The sequence below is a fragment of the Tetrahymena thermophila genome (genome assembly GCF_000189635.1).
Source record: "Tetrahymena thermophila SB210 genomic scaffold scf_8254716, whole genome shotgun sequence".
Lineage (NCBI taxonomy): Eukaryota > Ciliophora > Oligohymenophorea > Hymenostomatida > Tetrahymenidae > Tetrahymena > Tetrahymena thermophila.
Window position 1 is genome coordinate 972,132 of NW_002476481.1, and position 27,397 is coordinate 999,528.

At 21.3% G+C, this 27,397-nt stretch overlaps 6 protein-coding genes across 6 annotated transcripts in view; 2 read left to right on the forward strand and 4 right to left on the reverse strand. All coding sequences in view use genetic code 6, as the record gives it.

The window, feature by feature from the left end:
- Positions 1-1,055: 1,055 nt before the first annotated feature.
- TTHERM_000105638 (hypothetical protein) lies at positions 1,056-2,019 on the reverse strand (the record flags this gene model as incomplete). Its single annotated transcript, XM_012796643.1, has 2 exons — positions 1,056-1,092; positions 1,223-2,019. 2 exons carry the CDS (start codon positions 2,017-2,019, stop codon positions 1,056-1,058), a joined length of 834 nt encoding a protein of 277 aa, XP_012652097.1.
- A 5,146-nt stretch (positions 2,020-7,165) lies between these two features.
- Positions 7,166-7,753, forward strand: TTHERM_000105639 (hypothetical protein; the record flags this gene model as incomplete). Its single annotated transcript, XM_012796644.1, has 1 exon — positions 7,166-7,753. The coding sequence occupies one exon, from the start codon at positions 7,166-7,168 to the stop codon at positions 7,751-7,753; it is 588 nt and encodes a 195-aa protein (XP_012652098.1).
- Positions 7,754-9,427: 1,674 nt separating this feature from the next.
- On the reverse strand, positions 9,428-11,212 carry TTHERM_00105640 (ser thr protein phosphatase family protein, putative; the record flags this gene model as incomplete). The annotated part of the gene is made up of 1 exon (XM_001012314.1): positions 9,428-11,212. The coding sequence occupies one exon, from the start codon at positions 11,210-11,212 to the stop codon at positions 9,428-9,430; it is 1,785 nt and encodes a 594-aa protein (XP_001012314.1).
- A 3,071-nt stretch (positions 11,213-14,283) lies between these two features.
- TTHERM_00105650 (hypothetical protein) lies at positions 14,284-19,392 on the forward strand (the record flags this gene model as incomplete). The annotated part of the gene is made up of 6 exons (XM_001012315.2): positions 14,284-14,508; positions 14,677-14,810; positions 14,914-15,079; positions 15,129-15,249; positions 16,003-17,889; positions 18,473-19,392. Exons 1-6 carry the CDS (start codon positions 14,395-14,397, stop codon positions 19,390-19,392), a joined length of 3,342 nt encoding a protein of 1,113 aa, XP_001012315.2. The 5' UTR covers positions 14,284-14,394.
- Positions 19,393-20,512: 1,120 nt separating this feature from the next.
- Positions 20,513-25,473, reverse strand: TTHERM_00105660 (transmembrane protein, putative; the record flags this gene model as incomplete). The annotated part of the gene is made up of 17 exons (XM_001012316.2): positions 20,513-20,609; positions 21,133-21,222; positions 21,281-21,373; positions 21,434-21,526; positions 21,573-21,662; positions 21,720-21,812; positions 22,022-22,111; positions 22,162-22,254; positions 22,357-22,437; positions 22,489-22,578; positions 22,633-22,722; positions 22,776-22,865; positions 22,920-23,009; positions 23,147-23,245; positions 23,301-23,446; positions 24,078-24,106; positions 24,159-25,473. The coding sequence occupies 17 exons, from the start codon at positions 25,471-25,473 to the stop codon at positions 20,513-20,515; spliced, it is 2,769 nt and encodes a 922-aa protein (XP_001012316.2).
- Positions 25,474-27,367: 1,894 nt separating this feature from the next.
- TTHERM_000105664 (hypothetical protein) overlaps positions 27,368-27,397 on the reverse strand; it is a gene marked incomplete at both ends in the record, with an annotated part of 447 nt that continues 417 nt past the window's right edge. Inside the window, one exon of the mRNA XM_012796645.1 lies at positions 27,368-27,397. This exon is cut by the window's right edge and continues 417 nt beyond it. Within this exon, the coding sequence (XP_012652099.1) occupies positions 27,368-27,397 (30 nt within the window).

Below are 27,397 nucleotides of genomic sequence, written 5' to 3' on the forward strand. Positions count from 1 at the left end.
CAATATTTCTTTGAAAAATGTTAACAAATTAATTAATGCATAAATTCATTTGGTAATAAGATAGAAAAAGAGTCAAATTTAGATGTTTTTAATATACCATCACTCAATCCTATTTTATTAATTTAATCAAATAAATTAATATATATTCTGGCTATTTTTAATCACTTAGTAAAAGAATTACTTAAGATGTTTTTGATATTTTTAGCTTTCAAAGCAAATCCTTTTTATTAATAATTTCTGTCTATATGCTAAATTTTATATTAAACTAAAAAAAGAATTAAATTCAATTAAATTGTATTTACTAAAATTTAATTTAAAATTTTCAAATTTATGTTTTTAAAATTTGATAAATTTTCATTTATTTATTTTGTAAATAAATATGAATAATAAAAAGAGGAGAAGCGGAGGGAGTTAATAAAATTAATTATAAAAATTATAAATTCTATTATTTTGAAATTAAAATTAAAATAAATAATTTATTTTTAATATTTATTACAATTACACCAAATATTTTTATACGAATATCTTTAAAATAAGAACCAAATTATTAAAAAAATTAAATAATTTTTAAATTTAAGTAGACGATTAATACTAATTTCATAAAATAAATAGAAAAATATTTATTAATCTTAAATTTAATTATTTTTATATTATTATGTATATTTTCAAACAAAAATGGTTGCAATTTAAAAAAAATACTTAAAGATATTAGAAAAATGAATTATTTTTAATCCTTTTAAAAATATTTTTTAATGATCAAATGTACATATTTTTTTTCGATTTGGAATACAATATAATAAGTTAATTAAATTTTTTTTATTTTTAAAACAAACTTTTTTCATGTATTTATACATCAGAAGATATTTTTGGAAATCAATAATGCTAAATCTATGTAGAATAGCTGTAGAAATTAACTTTATTTCTCTAGTTTTTCAAGAAATTAATAATTTGCTTATCATGATAGAATACTCTGAATACTTCAACTTTTTTATAAATATATACTTATCCTGGTTACTACTCTATAAAAGAAGATCCAGTAAATTGAAGTAATATTATCACTTAAATATTTAATGCAGATAAAATTTAGCTAAGCTTTTAAAACAAAAAATTATTCTATATGTTTAGTTATTTTGTGCAGTATATAATATATCTCTATTACATAAAGTTATACTGAAAATTGAATTTTAATCCACTACTTTTTTATAATCTTTAATTTATTTACTCATATTTTATTTGGTTGACAAATAAACTTGAAAGGGCTTTACGGATTGATATATGGAAGAAGTGTTCGCTTGTTAATTAACAAATTTTATTCATAGCAACTATTTGATTTGAATCTTCAATTTGAGATTAGATCAAGTTTTCATCACCTAAGTGAGTTAAAATTTTTGGGGTGAAAATCTATTATTGAGGCTTTTTACTTGAGTTTTTTTAGATATTTCTCTAAGCTTAGTAATGTTCTCTTATGTTAATAAAATTTCTAACACTTCCCACTTATTAAAGACCTCTTAAATTATTTTTATAAACTGTGGGTTCTTCGCTTATTAAGGAAATTTAAGATTTATCTAATTCTTAGCTTAAAAGTAATTTTTCTTCAAATATACTATCTAAAGCATAGTTTTTTGTAAATTTAGGACTATATTAATTTTATTAAGAAATGTTTAATTAGTTGATAAAAGATTCCTTAACTTTTAATTGTTGTTTATTTTGGTCATCTAAAAGACATATATCATCATATATTTTTGAGCTTAATTTTTCAAAAAGTTAGTTTACATCACCATTAATTACGCCCATCAGTTTTTTTATAATTTAGTTTTATAAAAATTTGATTTGTTAGATATTCATCATAGGCATAAAAGCTTCAACTATCATCTAATTTTGTTCAGCTAAGATAATTCCTAACTGATCTCTAGCCCAGTTGAGAACTTAATTAATGAGATTGCTAAAGAGTTAAACTGATTAAAAGATTAATTCACTATTGTTCTGACAATCAAATATCAAAGCAATTTACATAGACATGTTATTGTCAAATTTTAAAAAAAATTGATTGAATTCTGTTGATTAAATTTTAGTTTTTGCAAAAATCTCTTTAAGCACCATACAAATTTTTATTGAAAAATGAGACATAATTTATTTATTTTTTTCAAATAAGCTTGTTAACATCTCAGCAGCCTACTTAAATTAGCCACTTTATACTAAGAATTAAGATTTAAAAACTGTAAATATACAGTTTAAATTATCAATAGAGTAGTAATTATTAAGTAAATAATAATCTTAAACTGCTGAGTCTAAATTATTTCTAAAGTCAAAAAGAATATCTAGCTTTTGGAATTTTTTGCAGTATGTAATAACTTCACTAACTTTGTTTAAAAAGTAATTTCTATAATCGTATTCTGTTAAATTAGGCTTCAGCAATAAACTATTTAGAACTTTATTCTCAAGAAATATTTTTTTTGTATCATTTAATTTGATAATAAATTGATAAACTGAATTATTTTAATATAAAATCTACTGTATTATTTCTTTAAATTTTTCATTTTTATTTAAATTTATGCTTTTTTGAATAAACTAGGTTTTTTTCTTGTCTGAGGAATTGATTTAAATCCTCTTGATGGGATTTGATCTTTATATTTGTATAACTGATTATTTGAAATAATGGTACTGTTAGAACTTTCATTCAATTATTTAACTTAATTTAAAGTTTCTTAGTATTGGTATTTACTATTTTTAAATAAATTACTCTATAACAGCTACTCTTTCTATTACTTATGATTTTGAATAATATTTTCTATTTCTTTTTCTACATAGTCTAATTTTTTTACTTATTTTAACTCAAATAGAATTTTATATCTTACAGTAAGTATTTCATATTGTAATAAATCCTTTTAAGGAAGATAATTTGATATTCGAGAACATAAGTCCATTTGTTCATTTAACTCATTCCAAAAATTGAAGCTACTCTTGTAAAAAGCATTAATAAGTATCAGAGTTATATTAAAATTTCTATTTCTTGAATATAAATTTTATAAAAGGTATATTCTTTATTCCTTTAATTCATCTTTAGATTCATCAAAGCTCACTGCTTGTTCCATTATATCATTTTATTTTAAAAATTAATTATACAATTTTAACTTTCCCATCAAATTTGGATCTATTTAAGATGATTGTGAGTAATTAGATTCTTGCTTTTTTAATTTATTAACTGATGAATTTACTGTCTTTTAAGTGCTCTATTTAGTTACACTGCTCTTTTTCTTTTATGAACTTTATCTAAATTAATTTTTAAGAATTTTATTTAATTTAAAAAAATATAAATTTATTTTTTTTATAAAAAATTTAAATGAATTTTCCTTTTCTTTTTTTAACTTTTATTAAAAATAATGAAATCAATTGAAGTGGATAAATGAGTATGAAAAATACCTTAATTATAATGTTAAAGATTTAAAAATATTTTTTTTGAAATTTTTTATTCATTTTTTATTTATATAAAATAAGTTTAATTAAGTTATACTTTCACTTTTTCATTTAAAAATGTAAAAAATTTTCTTTGAATTAAATTGTTTTTAAGAGATGTTTTAATTTGACTTTCATTAAAGAATAAATTAAATTCTTAATTAATTAATTGCTTACTGAAATTCTATTATTTTATTTGGAGATAATTTCTTGCATATTATTTGAGTATCCAAACTCAGAAAGTAAAAAAGCACTAAATGAGTAAAGATTTTCTTTACAAAACTATTGAATTTCGTATCTCGCGCATACAATAGATTACACAAAATACTCAAGAGCCTCAAAAAGATGACCTTTAGCCAACAGAAGAGTACCTATGTTGTTTTTAGTAATACCCTCAGCATGGATATTGCAAATTTTTTAAAAGAATGTTAAGTGGCTACTCAACTTAATGAGGGTTTAGGTGTCATTTATGTCAAATATATTTTCTGAAGTGTATAATAATATTTAATAAATTACCTAAAAGCTTTGATAGAAATTTAGTTTCTTAAGAAAAAAATAAATCTTCTAAATTGTTTGAATGAATATTGTTATCAAATTTATGTGATTCCATTTCTTTCAAAATATTTATTAAAATATCAACTTAATCATTTATAGCAATAAAGTGATTTAATAAGTAAGCATAAACAAAAATTGATAAAGGAATGGTAAGTATGGAAAGAAATATTGTAAATAAGATGAAATATTTTTCTAATGTTTAGCTTAAATTGTATTCCCATGTTTTGAAATCGCTTTTAGACAAAAAACTAATAATTAAATAAGGTATTTATTAATAACTATGAAGTTTATTTGAGTTTAGGTTAAAAAGATTTGAAATTTAAAGCTTTTGTTAAATAATTATTGGAGATAACAAAACAACATTTTATATGCTATTAGCTGTAAAATTTATTTATTGTTAACAAAATTAAATTTTATGTTCTAAATCTTTATTTTATATGCAATCTAAATTTTAAATATAATTTTAGATAGAAATACTCAATTCTTATGCTTATGATTTTTCATTTACATATTAAAATACTTCTTAATAAAAATCATCAAGATTATCAGAACTAATATTTTAATGTTAAAGCACAATTAAACTCGAAGAATCAATTAAATAAGTGTATTAATTGTAATTGCCTAAATTAGTAAAATAGTTTTTGAATTATGTTAATATAGTCTATGCACAAAGAATTATTTGATTATTATTTAAACTAAAAAGATAGTTTTTATGTATAAGCTGCTAACATTATAGCTAGCTAATTAAGCTTTTATTAGCAACTTTGATCAGTTAAGGTGGATGAAATTAAATATATGTTTAATTTACTGTATTTTAAAACCAAGATTGGCAATGAGGGTAGTTTTAATTTTCATTTCCTTCTTAGCACTTTTTAGATAAAAAACTTTAAAAAATTGTATTATTTTTGCTATTTATAACAATATTTGGTTATTCTACTGCAAAAAAAATATTATCAAATTTTATTTTCCTTTCGCTTTACTATATATCATTATCATGTTAGAAAGATCTCTATAAAATGTTATATTTATAAATGTTTAATAGATACTATTTAGCAATTTCATCTAGATCTTTTATAAAAAATAATAGACCAAACTGCCAATTATTAACTAGATTAGGGTCTAATTTTATTAAAGAGGAGAGGGTGTCTTCTTCTTTTTGTTATTAAAGCAAATTAAAGTTGATTAAGGAGTATACATGACCTGGATAGATATTTATAGTTCCATTAAGCACTTTAACAACAAAGTTATTAAGTGTAGTTGCGAATGTAGGGAATATTTAAGCTTCTCTACTAATTTAGCTTGAAAGAGTGGCAGTAATACAAGAAATATGCTAAATTTGTTTATCAAATAATAGGCTTGAAAAATCAGAAATATATTATTTTTATTTTAACAAAGTGAAATATAAAACTATTATAGCTGATATGATTGTTATAATGATCGATAAGCTTGCTAAAACTAGTATTTTTGGTCTTTTCATATCTAATTTATATTTTTCTACTTTTTTAGCAATTTTATTTATTTTTTGATTAGCTTATGGATTTTATCAATAAAAGTTCAATTTGCTACTATTTTTTAGGGAACGGGAACAGCTTTTTTATTACTTTTTAAAACAAATAATAATCAAATAATATTACATTTCCAAGAAAATTAAGACTAAAATAAAATATACTACCTTACAATTTTACTCATTTTTTTTTTAATTTTGAGATTTTTAACAATATTTAAATTAATAAATTGATATAGAAGCAATTATATCTTTGAAAAATCTTAGTATAAAAATAAATAAATTATAATAATGAAGTAAAAACAAAGTCAAAATAAGATATTTTAAGATTCCCATTAACTCCTACTTTATCAAATTAATTTATTTATATCATATAAATTCTGAATATTTTTAATTATCCAGTAAAAGAATTAATTTAAATGTAATTTATATTTTTTGTTACTAATCCAAGCTCATTTTATTAATGATTGTTTGTTGTCTTTAAACAAATTTCAAATTAGTCAGAAAAGAAACAAAAATAATTTTCTTGTAAAGTGTTTTAATAATTTTATTTTATAAAAAATTTTTTAAATTTAAATTTCCTAGGTTTAGGAATTTAAAAATCAATAATTAAATTAAAAAGCTTATTAGAACAATTTATTTTATGCTATATTTAAATAAATATAAATCAACAAATAACTATACTTTTTAATTTTTTTATTTTATTAACATGAAAACTTTTTTTTAAGTATTAGATTTTGAAAACTCTTAATTAACTTAGCTGCTGATTTTCCACTTTTAATCCTCTCAAATAATCTCTAAATTCTGTTATAGTGTCAAGATTAATAACTAGATCTTAAATATACTAAAAGGATAATATGGTTTTTGTTTCTAATATTTTTTGTATAAATTTACTATCTGCAAAAATATATCCTTATACCAGCAATTCCTTGAAACCAAAGAATTGTTTGGTTAACAAGTTATTGTTTTATAAATTTTTACATTAGCTGATTTTTAAATATTCTGTTTAAATAGGTGATGATTCATTTAAATCACTAAAGTTAAATTATTAATTTAATTCTATATTTATTGCACTTTTTACTCTTAATTCTTGTAAAGGTAATCTATTTTATTCTTTTTCTTTCAGGCAAATCAATTATTTATTTTAATTATTCTTAAGCTCATCTCCTTTCATTTTTAAATGTAAATTATAATCAACTTCAAATATTTTAAGATCTAAATTAATATTGGATATACATTTGCTCAATTCTAATATTATGCTTGTGAAAATGCTGACAATTTTCTTCTTATAAAATATTTAAAGTTGAATTTGCTCATTATTTTTATATTTTGCTATCCAAAAAAAGCTATTCAAATTAGTAATTATTTTAATTTCAACACTTTGAAGCTCATTTTTATATTTAAATTAAGTTTATAAATTTTTAATCAAGAGATCTTCTTGAAATTAATCTTCTATCATGAATTTTAAATTAGCAAATTAAATTTAATTTACCATTCTATCACTAATAAATGCTAATAATGTATTGAAATACTATCTTGCATTGGTAAAATCATAATCAATATGATTTAGTCCTTCTAGCTATAGTAAAGTAAGCTGCAACTATTCTGTATTTAAATGCACAGATTTAAAAAGAGGTGAAAGTAAAATAGTTAATGATTTCAGATAATTTTTATCAATTGAACCTAAGAATTTTGCTAAATCATTAATATCTTATTAATTAGTCTATTGAGTTATATGTATTTCTTCTACAATGCTGCCACTCCCAACTAAAAGGTATTAATTTTCATTCAAAATTTCTAATTAAAGCCTTTTAAGATTTAGTTTTTTTTTAAAAAAAAGGCTCTTACATTATTGAATTTAATCTAAAAATTGCTCATTTCGGAAAGAATCATAATTAAATTTAAAGTGTTTTAGGTTTTCTTCTAAGCTTTCAATCTATAGTCTGTATTTTTCTTGATGAATAATTAAATTTTAAGCTTTCTCAAATACTTTTAATTGGATATCATTAATATAGTCAAGAAAAGACTTTGATATACGTGTGTTTTTTAAGTCTAAATCGAATGTCGTAAGAGAAGAAGATTTATCTAAGCAACTGCTTGATGGCATTTCTAAATTATGCAAAGTGTCATTTTTGTCAATTTGTAGATGAAATTTTTCTAAACTAGCAAACTAGTCTAAATTAATTAATATTTATTAGATAATATTGCTAATATTTTTTACTTCTACAAAAACTAAACTGATATCTTTGGTTAAATATTAGCCTTTGTTTTAACCATCAAAGATGTTACTTTAAATATCACTTTACTCACATTTTTCAAGTACTAAAGTCAAAGAATCTAAATTTATTTTAAATAGACTCTGTATTAGTAGAGAAATATCAATAGCGTCTTAGTTATCTTTTAGAGAAAAATAAAATACCCTCAAATTTTATAAAAAAAATAATTCTTTTATAATGCTAACTAATTACTCATTAGTTTATTTGTTTTCTTTTATTTCTAATTTCAAACATTTAATTGATCTTTGATAACAAGTAAAAAAAGATATTAAATTGATATCTTTGCCAATAAAAAATTGATTTTCTTTATTTATCACAAGTTCTAACTCTCTAATTTCAGAAATTTATTAAGAAGATTAAGATAAGCATTTTAATTCATAAGACTAAAAATCCTTCACATTTATCACTTAGAAATCAAAATATAGAAAAAGCTTTTTTAGTTTTGTAAGCGCAAAAATACTTTTTAGTAGGGCCTTCAAAGAATCTTAGTCAATTTAATTAGTGTAACCAAACAACAAACAAAGGTATTCAACATATTCAAACTTGGATATTAAATTAAGTAACTCAATAAATATAGATTAATATTTAACATTGTCTCCTTATAAGTTAAGACTCACTTTTGAACAAAAACGATCTTTTGTATTTATGGATTATTTTATTTAATCTAAAAGATTTTAATCTAATATAGCCCAAGGTGCGATTTCTATTTCTAGATCATTGTTTTCTTTTTTAATTTGCAGATTTTTTAACATTCTTTATTAAGTATTTTTTTACTATTTATTAAATTATAAAAAGTTGATTTTTCAGAAATAGCTTTTATAGTGTATGTATGCAGTAATAGATATATCATAACTCAAAATTTAATAATTAGAAAATAAATACTGTATACTCTCTATATTAAGATCCCCCCCTATAATAAGATCCCCCCTTACTATAAGACCCCTTTTGAAAATTCCGATTAATTTTTTTTCGAATTATCGAGAACCAATGAGAAAGAAAGATATAAAGTATTTTTAAAAAAAGATATTTAATAAAATAGATAAATTATATAGAAAATTAATTTCTTTTCAATCATATATTATTTAAAAATCGTTTTCATCAGATATGAAATAATCCATTTAAAAATGAGTCTTTTAATTACTTATTTATTATTTTTCAAAAATTTTTCTTTAGAATTTATAAGAGATTATAATATGATAGAGGATGTAATTCAAACTCCATATAATTTTTCTCCATATAAGAAATAATAACTATCTTCAATGCACTCAAAAATATCAACTTACATTATGATTAAACTATATATTAAATATAAAAGATATGCTTATCTATAGTATCTATACGTGGAATGAGGTGTAAAAAATATTATCGTAAAAAATTATAAAATATAAAATGTCTTTAAAAATAGAGGAGTTAATCACAAGATATACCCTTCCCTCCCTATCTGTAAGATTAGAAACTATCAATTTAAATTAAAATTATCTTATTAATAAAGTATTTTTAATTGTTTTCTTGTAAAATATATATTTTTATGTATAAATATAAATAAAGATATTTTGAATTAAGACAGAAAATTAAATAAAGCAAAAATATATTATAAATTGAGATAAAGTAATTAAAAAATATTTATATTATTGTTATTTCATTTAATTATTCTTATTCTTCCATCACATTTAGGAGCAATAACAATGTAAGCCTAATCATCATGTACTTTAATTCCAGAAACGAGTCCACTATTATCAACCTTTTCAATTCTAGATTGTTTTCTTTTGAGAGATCTCATTACTTTGATATTATTTAAAGATGGAGTGTTTTGTGAAATAATGCTACTACGTCTTCTGATTACTTATGGCTACATGACTGGTGGTAGTTCTTCTTCATCATCCATATTGAATGCAACTTTTTAAATTTCAGAAAATTTAGAAGCTAAATTGCTATTGGATTTTAGGCTTTCTTTTGTTTCTAAACTTTTGAAGAAAGAAATCATGATCTGAAGATGGGGCAGACCATTTTCAAAAGCTAAAATATATGGGCGTCCTTAAAACATATCATAGCCATCTTTTCCTAGAGAAACAAACTATTTAGTTGCAGCTGAATACTTTTTATTGAGATCAATTAGATTATCACCAATATAAACTTCATCTTTTAATACTCTTTCACCAGGTGGCTTTCTACCATCGAAGGTGAATCTAATTCCTGAAATTAAGGGGAATCTGCCATCAAAATTTGGCCATTTTGAAACTCCATTTTCTAATGCTTACAAAATATGAGCACCTGTCAACTCTTAAACTACTATTATATCTGGAAAAGGTAGTGCTTTATTGAGGAGAGCGTAATTTACTTCTCCTTCTGGGAAAATACAATCAGAACGTATAGTTCCTGAGTTAACGATAGTAACATCTGCTTATACTTCTTTTCTAATAACATCAGCATAAAAATTTCCAAAATTAGTTTCTTCTGTACGTAAAACACTAAAACGAGTGTCCAAAGGTTCAAAAGAATATCCTATAACTTTTTACATTTCATCCCTTGACTTAGCAATATAAAAGTCGACATGCTTCTTAATTTACTCATCTTCTTCAATATCCTTGGTAACATTGTGGAATTTTAAGTTGATTTTATATTTATTCTTAATTATATAGACTTTTTCTTTCATTAATTATTCACGCTAAGCCTATGGAACTGATGAAAAATCACCTACTTCTATGTCTAAAATACTGTAATCTTTGAAATCTGTTCCACTTTTGATAAAGAGAGACTAATTTACAAGTTCATCAATCACAATATGATCATGGCCTCCTAAAATAAGATCAATTTCAGGTACTTCCTATGCTAATAATTTATCATTAGGAACACGCATATGAGTTAATGCTATAATCATTTCGCAACCATGTTCTTTTTTTAATACTTCAATTAGTTGCTTAGCGCATTTAACAAAATCTTCGTATCTAACTATGCTCATATCTATTTCAGTAATTGTATTTAACCAGTCACTCTCAGCCAAACCCATAATACCGATTCTTACTCCTGCTCTTTCTTCTATGTAATATGCATGATTATCAGCTAATATACCACTAGTTCTAATGTTAAAAATATTGCTGCACAACCAAGGAAAATTACATCTCTTAAATCTATTTTAAATGGTTTCAAGATTAAAGTCGAATTCGTGATTGCCAACACAAGCAACATCAACGCTACAAGCATTGATAGGTTCGATCATTTGTTCGCCCTTATAAAGGACAGACAAAGTAGAAGGACTGAACAAATCTCCACTAAATAAAACTAATCCTTAATCACCTTTTTCCTTTTTGAATTACTTGCAAACAGTCACGAAACGAGCAGCTCCACCAACTGGCTCTACTGTGCTTGCTTCGATCTCATAAACATCATTAAAATGAAAGATTGAAAATTGTTTAACTTTGTCCATTTATCACCTATCTTTGCTTTTTTTATTTTTAAAATATCCCTATTTTATTACAATCCACTTAATATTATAAATCAGTAGTAACTAACTAATACTTTAGTTATCTCCTTTTTTATTTTATTTCAAATAAACAAGAAATTTAAATATAAATTCTTCTAAAAATTTCACTAACCTAAAAACTAATTCTATCTAATTTTTTTTATGCAATTGATTGACTCACTTTTAAAAATTTAATGGTTTCATTTGACGGTCGAGTAATTTTTTAATATAACCAAGATTTTTCTGTCCGCTATCCTAAATTTTTCTATGACTTAAAAGTTTAATTTTAGTACATTAACATAAACTTTTTAAAAAATATGATTTTAAATTAGAGATAAATAAACATATTTATATATAAAATCTTTATTTTAGATCATTCTACTTTACTTCTAGTTAAAAGCAAAACATAAAACTCAAAAGTTATATTTTAGAAAAATGAATATTTTAATTAATTAAAAAAAAATAGCTACTGAATGATTGCTTATTAATTACCCTAATTGTATATTTTTATTTGATAAAAATAGATTATCAGAGTAATAGTATAACTTAATTGTTTAAATATATTTTTGTAAACAAACAAATTAAAAAATCCACAAAAATATTTTCCCAAAATAAAATGATGGTAAAAACAATAAAAATCAAAATACATCACAAAACAGATAAATGGTTATTGAAAGGATTTAGATTATTATTATATATATATATTATATTAATTAGAATAAAATTATGTTAAAAAATCAAATGATAATAAGAATCTTATATAAAATATATTATGTTAGATACAAATAGTTGATAACTTATTTATAAAATATGCTCCATTATGTTATTATTTTATTTATTTTAATAATATAAATAAATTTGCTATTAAAATAAGTTTACATAAACCAAAAAAAGAAAATCACAAAAAAAACACATTCATAAATAAAATGAAAAATTATATTTTAATATTAAAATAAATCATAAAATAGATAAGTAGTTATTGAAATGATTCAAATAATTATTTTATTAATTTGAAATTTATTTATTAGAACAAGATTTTAATTTTTAATTAAAAATATCAAATTATATAAGTAGTTTTAAATCAAATTTATTATGGAAGAGATAAATGTAAATATTTGATAAATTATTTATACAAAACACCTTCCATTATGAGATTACTTTGTTTCAATAACATAGAAAAATACTTAAAATGCTAATATTAAATTTAAATAAAAAAACTTAATAGTAACTAAATTAGTGAATAATAAATACTTACATTGAATATTTTGTTTAATAGATTTATTGTGATAAATTTTTAAAAGATAGATATTGTCAATCAATCATCTTAAGTAAAATTTATTGTTAAATTTAAAAATAGATTAATATTAATAAAAATAAATTTAATTAAATTAAATTATTTAAATAGATTTTAAAACAGTCACATTCTTCAAACGATAAATTAATTAATTTAAAAACATTTAAATATTCAAAATTAAATAAAATTTGCGTTACTGTAGCATTAGCTTTATTAAAGATAGAATTTGATAAAAGTAATAAAAATAATCTAATTAATTAACTATTTATTTATTGTTTATTTGTTAGTCTGTTTGTTCGTTTCTGGATTGATTTCTGCTGATGCTTTTTAAATAAAATAAAAAAAAATAAATAAATTAAGGTGTGATTATTATTTTGAAAGAAATTTAGATGATAATAGTAAATAGTAAAATAAATATCTGATTAATCAAAAATAAATTTTAGATAGCAATTGTGGTTATTAATTATTTTTGAATGAATTAAAATTTATTTATCTACAATTTCTACTTGATCAAAAAAAATCTTTAAAAAGCAATTTCATCACTTTTTACAAAGTTTTCTTAAAATATTTATATTTATTTGAATTATATTGCTTAAAGTTATTGATTTTATGATAGAATTAGTCCAGAAATTTGTTTTTTTGAATTAAAACTTGCTTATTTATCACAAAATTAGTTATTCTTTTCTTTTACAAATGATATCCTATAAAGTAAACTCTCTTGATATTTATTATTAGAGTACACTTAAATTGGAAGGAAATAACTAATCATTATTCTTTTATGAACTGTAGAATTTAAATATTTAATAAAATTTAAATTATGATATAATATAATATGAGCCTACTTCGCTTTCAAAAAAAATTTTAAAAATTCATTAAAAAAGAAAGTATTATCTTTAAGAATGAATTAATTTACATATAAAAAATATCTATAACTAAATAATTTTATATACGTACTATCATTTGATTTCTTATTAAGTTATGGATAATACCTTTCTAATATAATTTATTTTCTTAAATTTATAGCATCAAAAAGGCAATTTTGTAGTAGATTTTATGAATTTAAATTAATGAAGTTACAAATGAGACTAACAAATAGATTATTTTGGAAATAAAGATATTCATTCATACTATCCATAAAGTATTCTAATTAAAAATTGTAATATTAATAAAAATAAAAAATTTTGTTTGCAATTAATCTTATTTAAAATATTAATCTATACAAACAGAAGAATAAATCTTCAATTAAACCTTTCTAATAAAAAATTGAATTTGCTTATCTAAATGCTTAAAGCACTCAATCACTCTAAATATAAATTTAATAAAACTAATCTTTTTTTAATCTTCACTAAATAAAAATCTATAAATATCTAATTTTTATTATTGTCATTACCCTTTTAGTTGTTTCCATTATGATAGTATTCGTAATTAATTCAAAATAAAAGACTCGTCAATCAATCAATTGATTTATTGAAATCAAAAAACAATTGCTAATTAATTGAGAGCAAAGGTTTTTTAATTGATTCTTGCTAATTGATTGATTGATCGCTTATTTGGTAAAGTGCAAAATGCAAATCTTTACTGTGTATATCTATCTATATATTTGTGCTTAGCAATAGACCTACCTTTCTTTAATTTAATTACGAATTAAAAGTTGATTAATCTGAATCAAGTGAATTGATCAATCAATTGATTAATCACTTATTAATTCATTGATTCTTTAATAAGAAGCTATTTATTAATCAAAAGGAAATTCAATTAATTTAGAAGGAAAGAAAGAAAGTAAAAAAAGAATATATATATATTTATATAAATAATAAGACAAACAAATACAATAGCGATATTAAGAAAGAGAATGAAAAGTTTGGTATCAAATCACAACCATAATACTTCCGGACATTCTCTAAGGAAATTCCGCAATACGAAGTATTTTCAGGATCAAAGAGGATACGAAACCGATTATATGAAGGTATATACTTATGGATTCATAGCTATTTAAAAAGAAAAATAGGACTTTTAGCATTGATTGATGATTGAAATTTGAAGTGCAGTTTAATTAATTAAGGTGTGAGCACTTCAAATTTCAAATAAAACATACAGCAAAAAGCGACATAAATAATGCAATTTTATAAAATAGAGAAGAAATGAATTTGCTGGGTCAACACCTTAGCAGAAAAAAGAGAAAAATAAATTTGATGATTAAGTAAACGAATATTTGAGGAAAGCAGGTTCAGGACTTTCAGAGAGTGTAGTAGCAGCAGATGATAACTAGTAAATTATTCATTTTGATAAGCAAGTTTTTTCGAGCTAGCTTTTTGATGAAACTTTTGAATCAATTTTATTCAAGTTAATAATTATTTAATAATCTATATAGGAATTTAGATTATGCATCGGAAGTAGAATCAAAAATTAAATCCCTTGAAGCAAAGCATTTAGCCAGCTCAGTTATTTTTTAAAAGCTTTCGCACTGTCACAGTGAGTTGATGAATTTGCATAATACAAAAATACCATCTAATAATAATACATTTGACAAGGCAAATGTAACATAAATATTTTAAATTAATTTACGCAACATGTTTTTAATAAAAGATTACAACCCGCTCAATCGATATTGGCACAAGGCCCACAACCTAGCGTTAATTTAAATCTCAAAGCAACCTTACAATAATAAGCACTCCTTACAAGAGTCCTAGTTTTCAAAATAAGAAAAGTAACTAAAGTAATTTAAACAAAAGTCTTCTTTTATTTGTTATTTAATTCACAAACCTTGATTGGTTGATTGAATAATAAATAAATACATACAAATATATACATGATACTTATATTCAATAAGTGCTGATTCATTAAAAAGCAATGATTTTTTAAACTAAGATAAAAAGATAGATAGATAATTAGATATACCTTTATATTTTAATATAAATAAATCCACATAAAACTAAATAGATAAGCTAGAAAGAAAGAAAACAAATAAACAATAAATCAATCAAATCAAAATTTTTATTCAACCAACCATACACTCAATCTTTAAATCAAAAAGTGTATTAATCTAAATTCAAACTAAAAATTAAAATATAATACTTGCAACGTATATGGGTCAATAATTAAATTCACTTTCAAACACTCTCAAAATTATTATTTTAAAAAAAAAGATATTTTGAAAATTAATTGATTGATTTACAGCAAATAAAAATCTCTTCAAATTTTTCTTTCAATTTTACTTTTCCTAATTACAATTAATAATAGTCTGTTTTATCTCACAATATAAAAAGGTGGATTTAAAATATCTTTTGCAATTATAATTTCTATTGTGGTTTATTTCAAAAAATTTATTTATTTTTATCAAGATTTGAATATAGTTGGTTGCTTGCTTTTTTGATTTATTGATTAATCAATTAAGAAATTTTTAAATACGAATATTTTGTTTTTAATATAGCTGATAGATTTTAAATTTAAATTATTATAGGTGCTAAATCTTTATAGATCCACTCAAAGCAAGCATTTTTTAATTAAGCAAACAACGGTGATACCATTTCAAAGATTTTAGAGTCTAGTTTGGACAGACTAGATGAGGAGGATATAGCAGAAAATATTAGTATTAAGGAGAAAATACTCGACTCACTGAACGAACCTCATCATGAACATGAAGAATTTAACAATGTGCATATGAATGGAATTGATGAATAGGAAGAATACCAACGTCATTGCGCAAGAAATTTGTAAAGCGAAATCAATAATTAAGGAAATTAAATTCGCAATAAATTGGATGAAAGCTATGATAACGCTATGCAAAATGTAGATGAAAGTGATGCATACTCCATAAGCTAAAAATTAATATTGTTAGGTTCAAACATAAAGCCAAAGACTCCACTTAAACATGACAGCTCTTATTTTCTTTCACCAAATTTAAGATCTTCTGCTGATAAGACTAAAAGATAAGAGGGAAACAATAAAATCTATGCTAATGGCTAGCAATCATAAAATTAAAATTAAAATTAGCATTATAAACTTAATTATTTATCACCTGACTCAAGTTAAAAAAAGCAAGCACCTTTGTTAAATAAAAACTTAAAAAATGATAAATTTAAAGCTTAATAGCTGATTGGGTAAGTAAGCGGACAATAAATTAAATCTCCATCTGCCTAGCAATCTTAAAAGCAGGTTAGATAAAAAACACCTGAAAAAAATATTCCATAAACATCTAGAGGAACAAATGCTTAAAATAATGCTAATGATGAAAGTGCCTAAAAGTAGCAAAGAAGTCCCTCATAGTAAAAAAACGGATAGCAATCCTCATCAAAGAAAAAAGTTGAAAAATATTATTTATAGCAAGTCGAAAGGTAAAATGACTTAGTTTAGCAGTAACAAAAATAAATTATTTAGTACCAGCAATAACTCTAGCAATAAACATTAGAATTCTAATTATTTATGCAAGAGTAGCAGCTATTGTCATAGTAGAATTACTTTTAGTAATAGTAACAGCTTATGAATTAGCAACGAAGCTCAGCAAGCATGCTTTTGCAACAACCATTTTTACCTTTGTAACTTTTAGGTGCTTCTGCTAATCCTTTATTTTCATTTAACCATTTGAATTCACCTTTGGTCATGTCTGCTGCTAATCCAACCTAGAGCGCAGCTTTTATGCCCCAAGTTCATCCACCAATAATCATAAACAATAATATACAAAAAACAAACGAAGAAGAATAAAATAACTTGAACAATAATAACACAACAAATATCAATAACTTAAATGGTAGCATGAATTCATAGTAGTAATAGGCAGCCTATCTAACAAGTAATAAAACCCACTCATTATAAATTCCATCTTATGAAAAAAATGGTGATGAGACATTAACTCCTGCAGGGTAACAAGGAACTGCAGACTAAAGCCAAATTGAACGTTAAACAGAACAAATCTTTAAGAATAATAACAATAGCAATTCTTTTGCAGGAAATTTCGCAAAGAAAAGCTCTTCACAAAGAAGAAAATGGGACATAGGATAGAAAACATGTACTTAATCTGAGCTTTCTGCTGACGAAGACTACCTCACATAATATAATAGAGAAATAAAGTAACCAAGACAATTCGAGTACTCTTCTTAGCTTTACTTACCTCCTCAATAAAATATGCATCAAAATTAGCCCCATTTAGTTTAATACAAAAAACCAGTAAAATTTGATATTTTTTGGGAAAAAGATGAAATTGAATAAGAAAACAAAGAAAACTAAAGAAATAATTCCAACAAAAGAGTTAATAATACAAATGGACCAGAAGACAATAAGTTAGAATCCCTTATTTAGAAGCAATTTAAAAACGTTACAGACCAACCTGATAACTAAACTAACCCACAAAGTAAGAGTTTTTATATTTTTCTAATTATAATAAATAAATAAAGTTGCCTATTTTATCGAGTAAAAATTTTCTGAAATTAATATTTTATTTCAAATAAAAAATTTTAAATATTCTAAAAAAAGAAAAAAAATATTAAAAATAGAATAAATATTTTATCAAATTAAAAATATTTAAGAAAACTTTTTAAAACCTTAAAATTAATTTAGCTAAATCTATTTAAAAAAAGAGCTGCTACGAAATTCATCTAAAATTTGATATGAACTCAAAATAATTTTATACAAAAAACTTTTTCTTTTAAGTTAATAATTTTAGATTTAAAAAGGATTTTTATCTACAAATTGAAGATAAAATTTAAATTTGAAAAATAAATTTCAGTTAATTTTAATTTGAACAGTTTTTACTTTGCTTTTTAATTTAAAATTATTACTGAAACAAAATTTAAAAAATTTTGAAATCAAAAATTTTCTAGTGAAATTTAAATTATTTGTATTTTTAAAATAAGAATATCACTATTGTTTTTTTTAAATCATAATTTAAATCAATAATTGATATTTAACTTAAATTAAACAAAAATATTAAATAGATAACAATCGCACTCTGTAAGACATATTTGTGTCTAAAAAGACTGATTTATAGAGAAAGTTGGAATATGAAAAGAATGCTTAACACTAAGTACTATCATATCGTAATCAATCACCTGACTTATCAAAGGAAGATTTAATTTAAATAAGGAGAGATTTACTAAAGCCTAAGTCTTAGTAAGTAATGCAGTCAATCAACTTTGATTCTCACAATCAAAGCCATTAATAATCTCATTTTTAGAGCTAATTCTCTCATATTAGTTAAGGATTTCCAACAAATAGTTTGGCTTCTCAAAGCTAAGTTAACCCATCTATATCTACAGCATAAGCTACTCAAAAACCTTAAATATAAACTTCGACTATATCACTTGCATAACCAACAGTTAATTTGAATGTTGTCCCACTCTCAACTCCTAATGCCACTTCATCTCAACTAAATAACTTGGGAAGCATATAAAAATAAGTCATAACACAACCATAATAAATAAATATTCAATTAAATACCTAACCATAAGCAGGCAGTTTATAAAAACCTTATATTTAAACTTAGCCAATAAATACTCAGTAAAAGATAGGTAATTTAAATAATCTTCCTTAGTAACAAACATAGCAAGCTCAATAAAATTTTTAACATGTTCCTTTATCTGTAAACTAATACGCTACTAATACATAATAGTAAAATTAATTGTACAGCTAACAACCATCTGGAGGAATTTAGTTAGTTTAATAATAGCCATAATAAATATTGTCCTAGCCTAATTAGCCACAATAAAATACTATGATTCAAATAAACCCTTAAAATCCTATTCAAATCTAATCTTAGTTCCAGCAGCCATTTATCCCATTACATTAGCCTTACTAACTTAACTAAAATCCACCTGTAAATTAAATACAACAATATCACAGAATTACCTCAAATTGATGAATTTGCAGATATATAAATACCATAATGGATAATATAAACTAATTTAAATTGAAATATAATTAAAATAAAAAATTTATTAAAGAGAAACTTGCGAATTTATAAATGTAAATTATAAAACAAAAGCTAGTTCGTTAGTTTAAAGTAGAGATTAAATTACATGAAAGGCAAACACAGATTTAAATAATATCCCCATAAAAATAAAATTAATTATTGAATATTAACCATAATTATATACTCATATGAAGAAAGCATTACTAAATATATTTTTTGATATAAAAGAAATATTAAGTACCAATAAAAATCTGTAAAGATATCAATTTAAACATAACTAACTATTAAAAATTCTAATCAAATAAATAATAAATATAAATTACTATAAAAACAAAAAATATGTCATTGGCTGAGTAATAATATTAAAATAAATAAATTAAATTATTATTAATTATTTAAGAAAGAGTAAGCCATGTTTTGTTTACAGGCAAACAGGCAACCAAACAAACAAACGAATTTATTTGCTTAAATAATATAACTAAAATTTATTAAACCAATAAACAAACAAACATACAACATTCACGCACAATTATTTTGATAAAAATAGCAAATATTACACTTTATAAATTTAATTTCTATAATTTTGATGTATAAATAAATATATTTCGAATTGTTCTATTTTAATAGATATTAAGATCAAGTATAATTTATCTACTTAAACTAAGAAATTAAATCTGAACTTTATTATTTAACTGTGTTTAGCTTTAAACAAATAAATAAATTTAATTTCGTTTGAATTATTTTTTTTAATTTAATGAAATGTGATTGATATTTTTTAATTTGCATTTATCTTTATTAAGTTTATTAAGGACTTTTTTAGTTTATTATTGAATGATTTAATTTATTTAATGTAAATCATTATATATTCAAATACAGAAAATATTTTTAGTACCGAAATATATTCAAGCTCAATCCAAAAAAAAAAATTTTATTTTCAAAATAGAGGTTTTAATTAAAAGGAAGGATATAGAGTAATCTTAAATCTAAAAGACTAGTTAATTTATTAAAATATATAAATTAGTTGCTCTAAATAAAATAGTATGGTTTTTTATTATAACTTGCTGCTTCAATACAATAAAAAATTATTATAGTTACAAAGTCTTTTAAATTTTTTAATCCAGCATCCAAACTTATCTTCATCTTTCTAGGAAACACTTATTGTACTAATTTATAATTAATTAATGAATGAATATAAAAATATTTTTAAAAATGGATTCAAAAATAGTAAGATAAATTTTAAAATTAGCAAGCATAGTAATTGTAGATAGATTTATACTAATTCTATAATACAAAATTGAATAATTTAAATGTTTAAAATCAATAAATTGAATAATATTTTAGATTAGATCAATAAATTTCATAAATAAAATTTTCCAATTTATGCTATTTTCAAATCAATCCTACTTACTGATACTTACTTGTCAGATGTTTATTTTGAATATTTGCTTTTAAAATTTTAAGAATTTTAATCTATAAATTTCAAGCCATTTTAAATATTTAAATAATTTCTCAAATATTGCTACTCAATTTTTTAATATAAATAGAATCTATTAAAATTTATTATTTATGAATTTTAAGTTGTTTCTTATACATTTAAAAAAATAAAAATTTCAGTTATTTAATTTCTTTTTCCTTTTGATTTTTTTTCTTGCTGCAATAGAATAATAAAATTAATATAAAATTTACTAGGTTGCAATTTCTATTTAATTAAGCTTCTAGCATTATTTTAAATTTTTGTATAGTGTTTTAAGTCCTTTAATTGTGAATACGCCATAGCTAATTTTTTATTAAATTTAAAATAAATTTAATCTCAGAATAGAAAATAAAAATTTACACTAAAATGAGAGATAAGCTAATGATTTCTGTGTTTTTTAAAACATTTTCTGATAAATATCCTAAACCTAAATCACTGATTTAATTACTACATCTAATTTACAATTAATATAAAATAAGTATATATAGTTGAACAGTTTAGTTTGTCTTTTACCCCCATAAATCAAATTTCAAGCGTTTAAGGCTAGTTAATAAAGAAATACTCTAAGATAATATCTTCAGTCCATTATCATTGATCTAATTATCTCTTTTATATTTAACATTTTTATTTTAATTAAATTATAAATATTTACTAAAAAGCTAAAGTCAAATCTTATAATAATGGTGAGTTCTGTATTAATTTTCCAATAAATTTTGATCCTCTTAATCCAACTTAACACCAACTTTTTCATTTACAAAAATTAAAATTTTTAAATTCCTATTAAAATCTAATATCATACCACAAATTAATATATAGAAAGACTAAACTTTTGAATTAGCCTTACTCTTATTAGTATTCCTCAGGAAACTCTCCATTAATTATACTGTTAGCCCTTTAAGAATACAAAAATAGATAGTAAATAAAACCTGTCAAGCTGAGCAGTCATTAAAAGTGGATATCAGTTTTTATCCTGAATTTAACTTTCTCATTATAAAATTCATCTTTAAACTGGGCACCTATGCATTTTAGGAAAATTTTTTGATTCTTTCGGATCCCAGTTTAGATAGGTTTGACTGTTTTAATTTGATAAATATATTTTACGTTAGGTTAAGATGTATTGACTGGATTTTTGTAAGTTATGAAAAGTAATAAAATAAATTGCAAAAACCTATTGCTCCTATCTGATTGTATCTATTTAATAATAAAAACTTTAATTATATTTTGCTAAATCATCAATTTACTGTAAAATTAGTTCTATTTAAAGTATGTTTTCAAAGCACTCTGCTGGCCTTAATTAAAATACGTCTATCCATTTCTAATCAATTAAGCAGTTTCTAGAATTATAAAAATAATTTGTTATATTTTTTTCTAAAATTTAATTCATGATAATTCTTAAAATTTTAAAATAATAATTTAGTTTGTGGTAAAAATCTTACTGCAATTCTAATTTTAAGCTACTTAGATGATTTAATTTTAGAATTCCTTCAATTAAAGTAGCAGTGTTATTCTAATCAACTCTGTATTATATGAATAAAATTAAGCAATTATTTAAAATTTCATAAACTTACTTGTTAAATGAAATACTTAGTCTATTCAAGTCAGTTAAATTTATGATTTCCATTCCTATTATTTCACCAAATTTCTAAGTTTCATTGAAGCTTGTCAATTATTTGATTTTATATTAAAACTTTTTAAAGAAAAATTTGATTTACTACAAGTCAAGTTCTAAATCTTTAAGCTTTGGTAAATTCTTCAAACATTTTGTTAAGTAAGCTACTCCTGCATCCCCAAATTTATTGTTTCTAATCAATTTTTAAAATTAATTAAAAACTAAAATTTTAGTTGAATTATTTACTGCAAATTGAGCTTTAATATTTCTAAGCTTTGTAAATAAGATAAATTAGATGCAAGATGCCTTAAGCCGTTATCTCCTATTAAATTAATCCTTTAAAAATATTTCTTAATTAGTTAAATAATTAATTATTAAAAATAGAATTACATCAAAATCAAATTCAAACTCTATAAATATTAAAGTTATATAAATGCTTAGCTTAAGCTATTTACTCCTTCATCGGCTAATGTGTTAGAACTTTTAAAATGATATTTGGTGATTAATATTACTTTTAATTTTTGATAGAAATTAATATTAAATTGTAAAATAAAATGTATTTCAAAAAATTTATGATTAGGTTCATAATAAAAAGTATTAAATTATAAATAAATTACTATAAATTTAACTAAAGTTTTAATATTGGTTTTATTTTATTTAAAGAGATCAAACTGTTAGAAATAATCTTAGCTCCTTCTTGTTCTATTTAACAAAATCTATAGAAAAATTTTAATTTGTTAAATGAGATTTAAATATTAGAAATAAAAAAACCTAAGTGCTATATTTAATTAGGAATATTTCATAAAGTTATAGTTTTAACTAATAAATGCTGTTTTTATAGTCTAATTAACTGTATTGCATTCAGAATATTCAAACATACTATTCCAGTTTATTTCTTCCTGATCTAATTCCTTTTACTTTACGAAAAACATTAATATATGTGTAAATCATTTAAAATATCCTATTTAAAATTTTAATTTGCTAAAAGTGAAAAATTCTATTTTTAATTTTCATAATAAATAATTTCTAAAAAAAATTAATTTGATTTACATTTAAAGAAAATAAGCTTATGATAATAAAAAATGAATATCTATTCACATAAAAAAATGTTTTAATCTATTATGATAATTAAAAATGAATTGATCAATAATGATGATGGAAACATTTATAATGATAATAAAAATTAATCTATCTTTTAAGCTAAATTCAAATAATAAATATTATTAATAAATTTGTATTTTGGGATTATTATTGAATATAATAAAATTAATGATAACTTTAGTAAAAAATCAAAGATTAATATGGTAAAAATTATTTTCTGATGATTTCTTTCACCAAACTTTTATAATTCCAAAAAATGTCTTCAAATATTTTTATTAATATAATTTTGATAACTTTACTCTTTATCAAAATCAAAAACCTTGACCTGAAATCATATTTGTGATAATACAAAATCTCATATTTTTATATTAGTTTTGATTTAATTTTTTTGTTAGTTTAGTAGTATATTTTTATGTTTTTTTAAGAATTATTTTAATAAATATTTACATTATTTACTAAGACCTTCTTAAATTAATCTATTTTTAAATATTTATAAGCTAAATTCATGTTTTCTTTAAAATAATTTACCAAAATCTTTTAAGATTATTTCAGCTATGCAATACACTTAGAAAGCATCTTATTAGTCTTACAAATCAAATGTAAAATCACTATAATTCAGTACAGAGCATCCTTAATTTTCTAGAAATTTAACTAACCTCTCAATTTAGAATTAAAATTCTAAGAATTTTTCATAATTTTACTTTTAACCCTTTTAAATTATAAACAAATTTCCTCCAATCTGAAAGTAATATCCATATTAATTTTCATGTAATAATTTAATCTACTAAAGCTAGAAATCTTTTTAAATGGACAGTAAATATAACTATTAAAGTAGTTTTATAGGTAAATAATTTAATTTCACTAAATTTTCTAACTTTATTTAATTAGAATCCATTAAGTTATTGCTTACACTACAATCTTAATCATTGTTGATTTATTAACAGTTAAACATTTTTTTCTTTTTTAAATTAATTTGATAAAATATTTATATTTTAGTTTTCCCAGAACTTTATCTGGCTACTAGATTTATACAAAATATTAATAAAAACAGAAGTAAAACACTGATTAATAATTTTGGCAAAGGATAATTTAATTGTGTGAGAAGAAATTATATTTTATATTTCGAAACCTCAAAGAAATATGAAAATTTACCAAAATTTTAAAAATAGATAAATATTCTTTTTGTGATGTCATTTAAACAATCCATAAAATAAATTAAATTAATTTATATAAATAAATAATAAATAATTAAACTAGAAATTAAATATTTTTAATAAAAGTTATTAATAAATTATTTGCCAGAGTTTATATTATATAAATATAATTTAAAATATAGCTTTTTAAGAAAATAATAAAAATAAATAAATAAACAAATAAATTATTTAGGATCTTATAATTGATATTTAAAATCATATATCAACTAAATTTTTTAAATAAGTAAATTAGCTAATTACTTTATTACTTTTTTTATCTAAAATATTTAGAATTTTTTGAAAATTGTAAAAAGAAAAATTAACAAAATGTTTTAAGTTATGTATTCCTATAATTTTTAATGTCTATATTTTATTTATTAAGTTAAATCATATAAATAATATAAGGGAAAAAATAATTAATTTTTTATTAATAATTTATGAAAGATAACAAAAAATATGCCTATAAAATAATTAAATAGAAGATAAAATTCCTTATTTAAAAATAAGCTTTCAAATGAATTTAAGAAATTAAATAAGAAATTAAAATTTACATAGAAATAAGAAATATAAAAAGCAGAAAGCCGTTCTATAAATTAGTTATTTATTTTACTTTTTCTTTTATTTAATTAGGAATAAACAAGCACAAACATTTAATAAAATGCTTTTATTACTTTTTTAATAAATTCTTTTACTTAAATTGAATTATGTTTAATGAAAAATGATTAAAAAATTTATAAAATTGTATATTTAACATTAATTTTTTAATTACTAAAAAATGATTGTTGGTTTTCCTTTATTTTAAAACAAAAATTATCATAAAAGGTTTCGATAATGAAATTTTGAAAAATTACATAAGGAATAGATTGTTTAATAATTAAATTTCTTTTTTTTATATATTTATAATTTAGAGACTATTAATAGAAAAAAATCACTAATTCAGATTAGGTCTATAACAAAAAGACTATGATTTATGTTATTGTTTCTAAAATTTTTCTTATCAGAATTTAAAAATTGAAATACTAAATAAACCATTTCGTACAAAAACTACTTTTTTAAATTTAAATATTTTAACTTATTAGATTGGTTATGATTTTAAATTAGCCATTTTGCTTTATCTTTTCTCAAATATTTATCCTATAAGTATATTATATCTCAGTAAAAATAGAAACTGTCTTCCTAGATTTTAGTGTATAAATAATTAGAATTTTCATATTATAATTGGAGATTTGGTATTTTTTAAGTTGAGGGAACTATAGTAAATTTTTGAAATGGCTATTACAAAATAAGTGAGAAAAATTTTATTTTATTCTCCCCACTAGTAAATTTAAAAGCAATATTTAATTAAAGTAAATAAATAAATTATGATTGGGTTGATAAAAATTAACTTTACTTAACTTAGTTTACTTTTTTAAATTATATTTATATCCTTTACAGTCTATTTATAGGAAAACTAAAAATTTTGATATAAACTGCTTTGAAATATTTTTTTCTTGAATACTAAAAAATATATTTATTTAATTTTAATCTGAATTATAAAAATTTTTTTTATTTTCTATTGATTTATTTTTATTAAGCTAGCGTTTATTAGATAACAAGTGAAAAACTATATCCATAATTAGATTCATGAAAGACTGTGTATGATAATTACTAAATTTTAATTGAATTAACCTTTTTATTTAATAATTTATCAATTACATTTTTTAAAACAATTAGGCTATTACAAGTAAGATAAGAAAAATTTCTTATTAGCCTTGATCAAAATTATTAAATATCCAGCAAATGAAAATTTATTTCTTAAGATCTTTTAATTAGAAGGAAAACTAAAATTTCTATCTAAAAACTGAAATCATTATTTGATATATTTGATAATTTAACCTTAATGATATCACTTTTTGCTTCTTAAAAACGCTTCGAAAATAGAAGCTAATAAATAAATTTTAAGGAAAATGCAATTTTGGTATCTAAAAATTTTCTAATTTAAAAGAATAAATAGCAAATTTATCTAAAAATTTAATTCAAATATATATATTGACTGTTATTTCTCACATATTCAGAATCAATAAAATTTCTATCCAAATTTAAATTATTTTTATTCAATTTTTTTACCCCAATAAACATCAGAATTTTTGATAGTGCTAATTAATTAGAGACTACACTATACAGTATATTTTATTTTTTTCTAGACCAAAAAATCAAAGAATTTACTTGCCTTAACTTTAATAAAAATTTGTAATCATCAGCTACAAAAATTATTTAAATTCATAAAAGCTGATTAAATTAACTTTATAATTGAAAACAAAAAAATCAAATTGAAATTTAATATTTATTAAAGTAAAAGTCCAATAGTAAATAATAGTAAATGTGGGTAAAGGTAAATAAATTCAAATAAAATCCCAAAGAAAATAGTAAATGACTTTATGAATAATTAAATAGGCTAAGGAAGATGGATGCAAACATAAGATGTCCTTATTTTTCTTAGGTTTGAATATCGTGATTTCATTTAGTTTAGGAGTTATATCAGCATATATGTCTAGCAACGGATGTTCAAAAGCGTTTGCTGCAATGGCAATTATT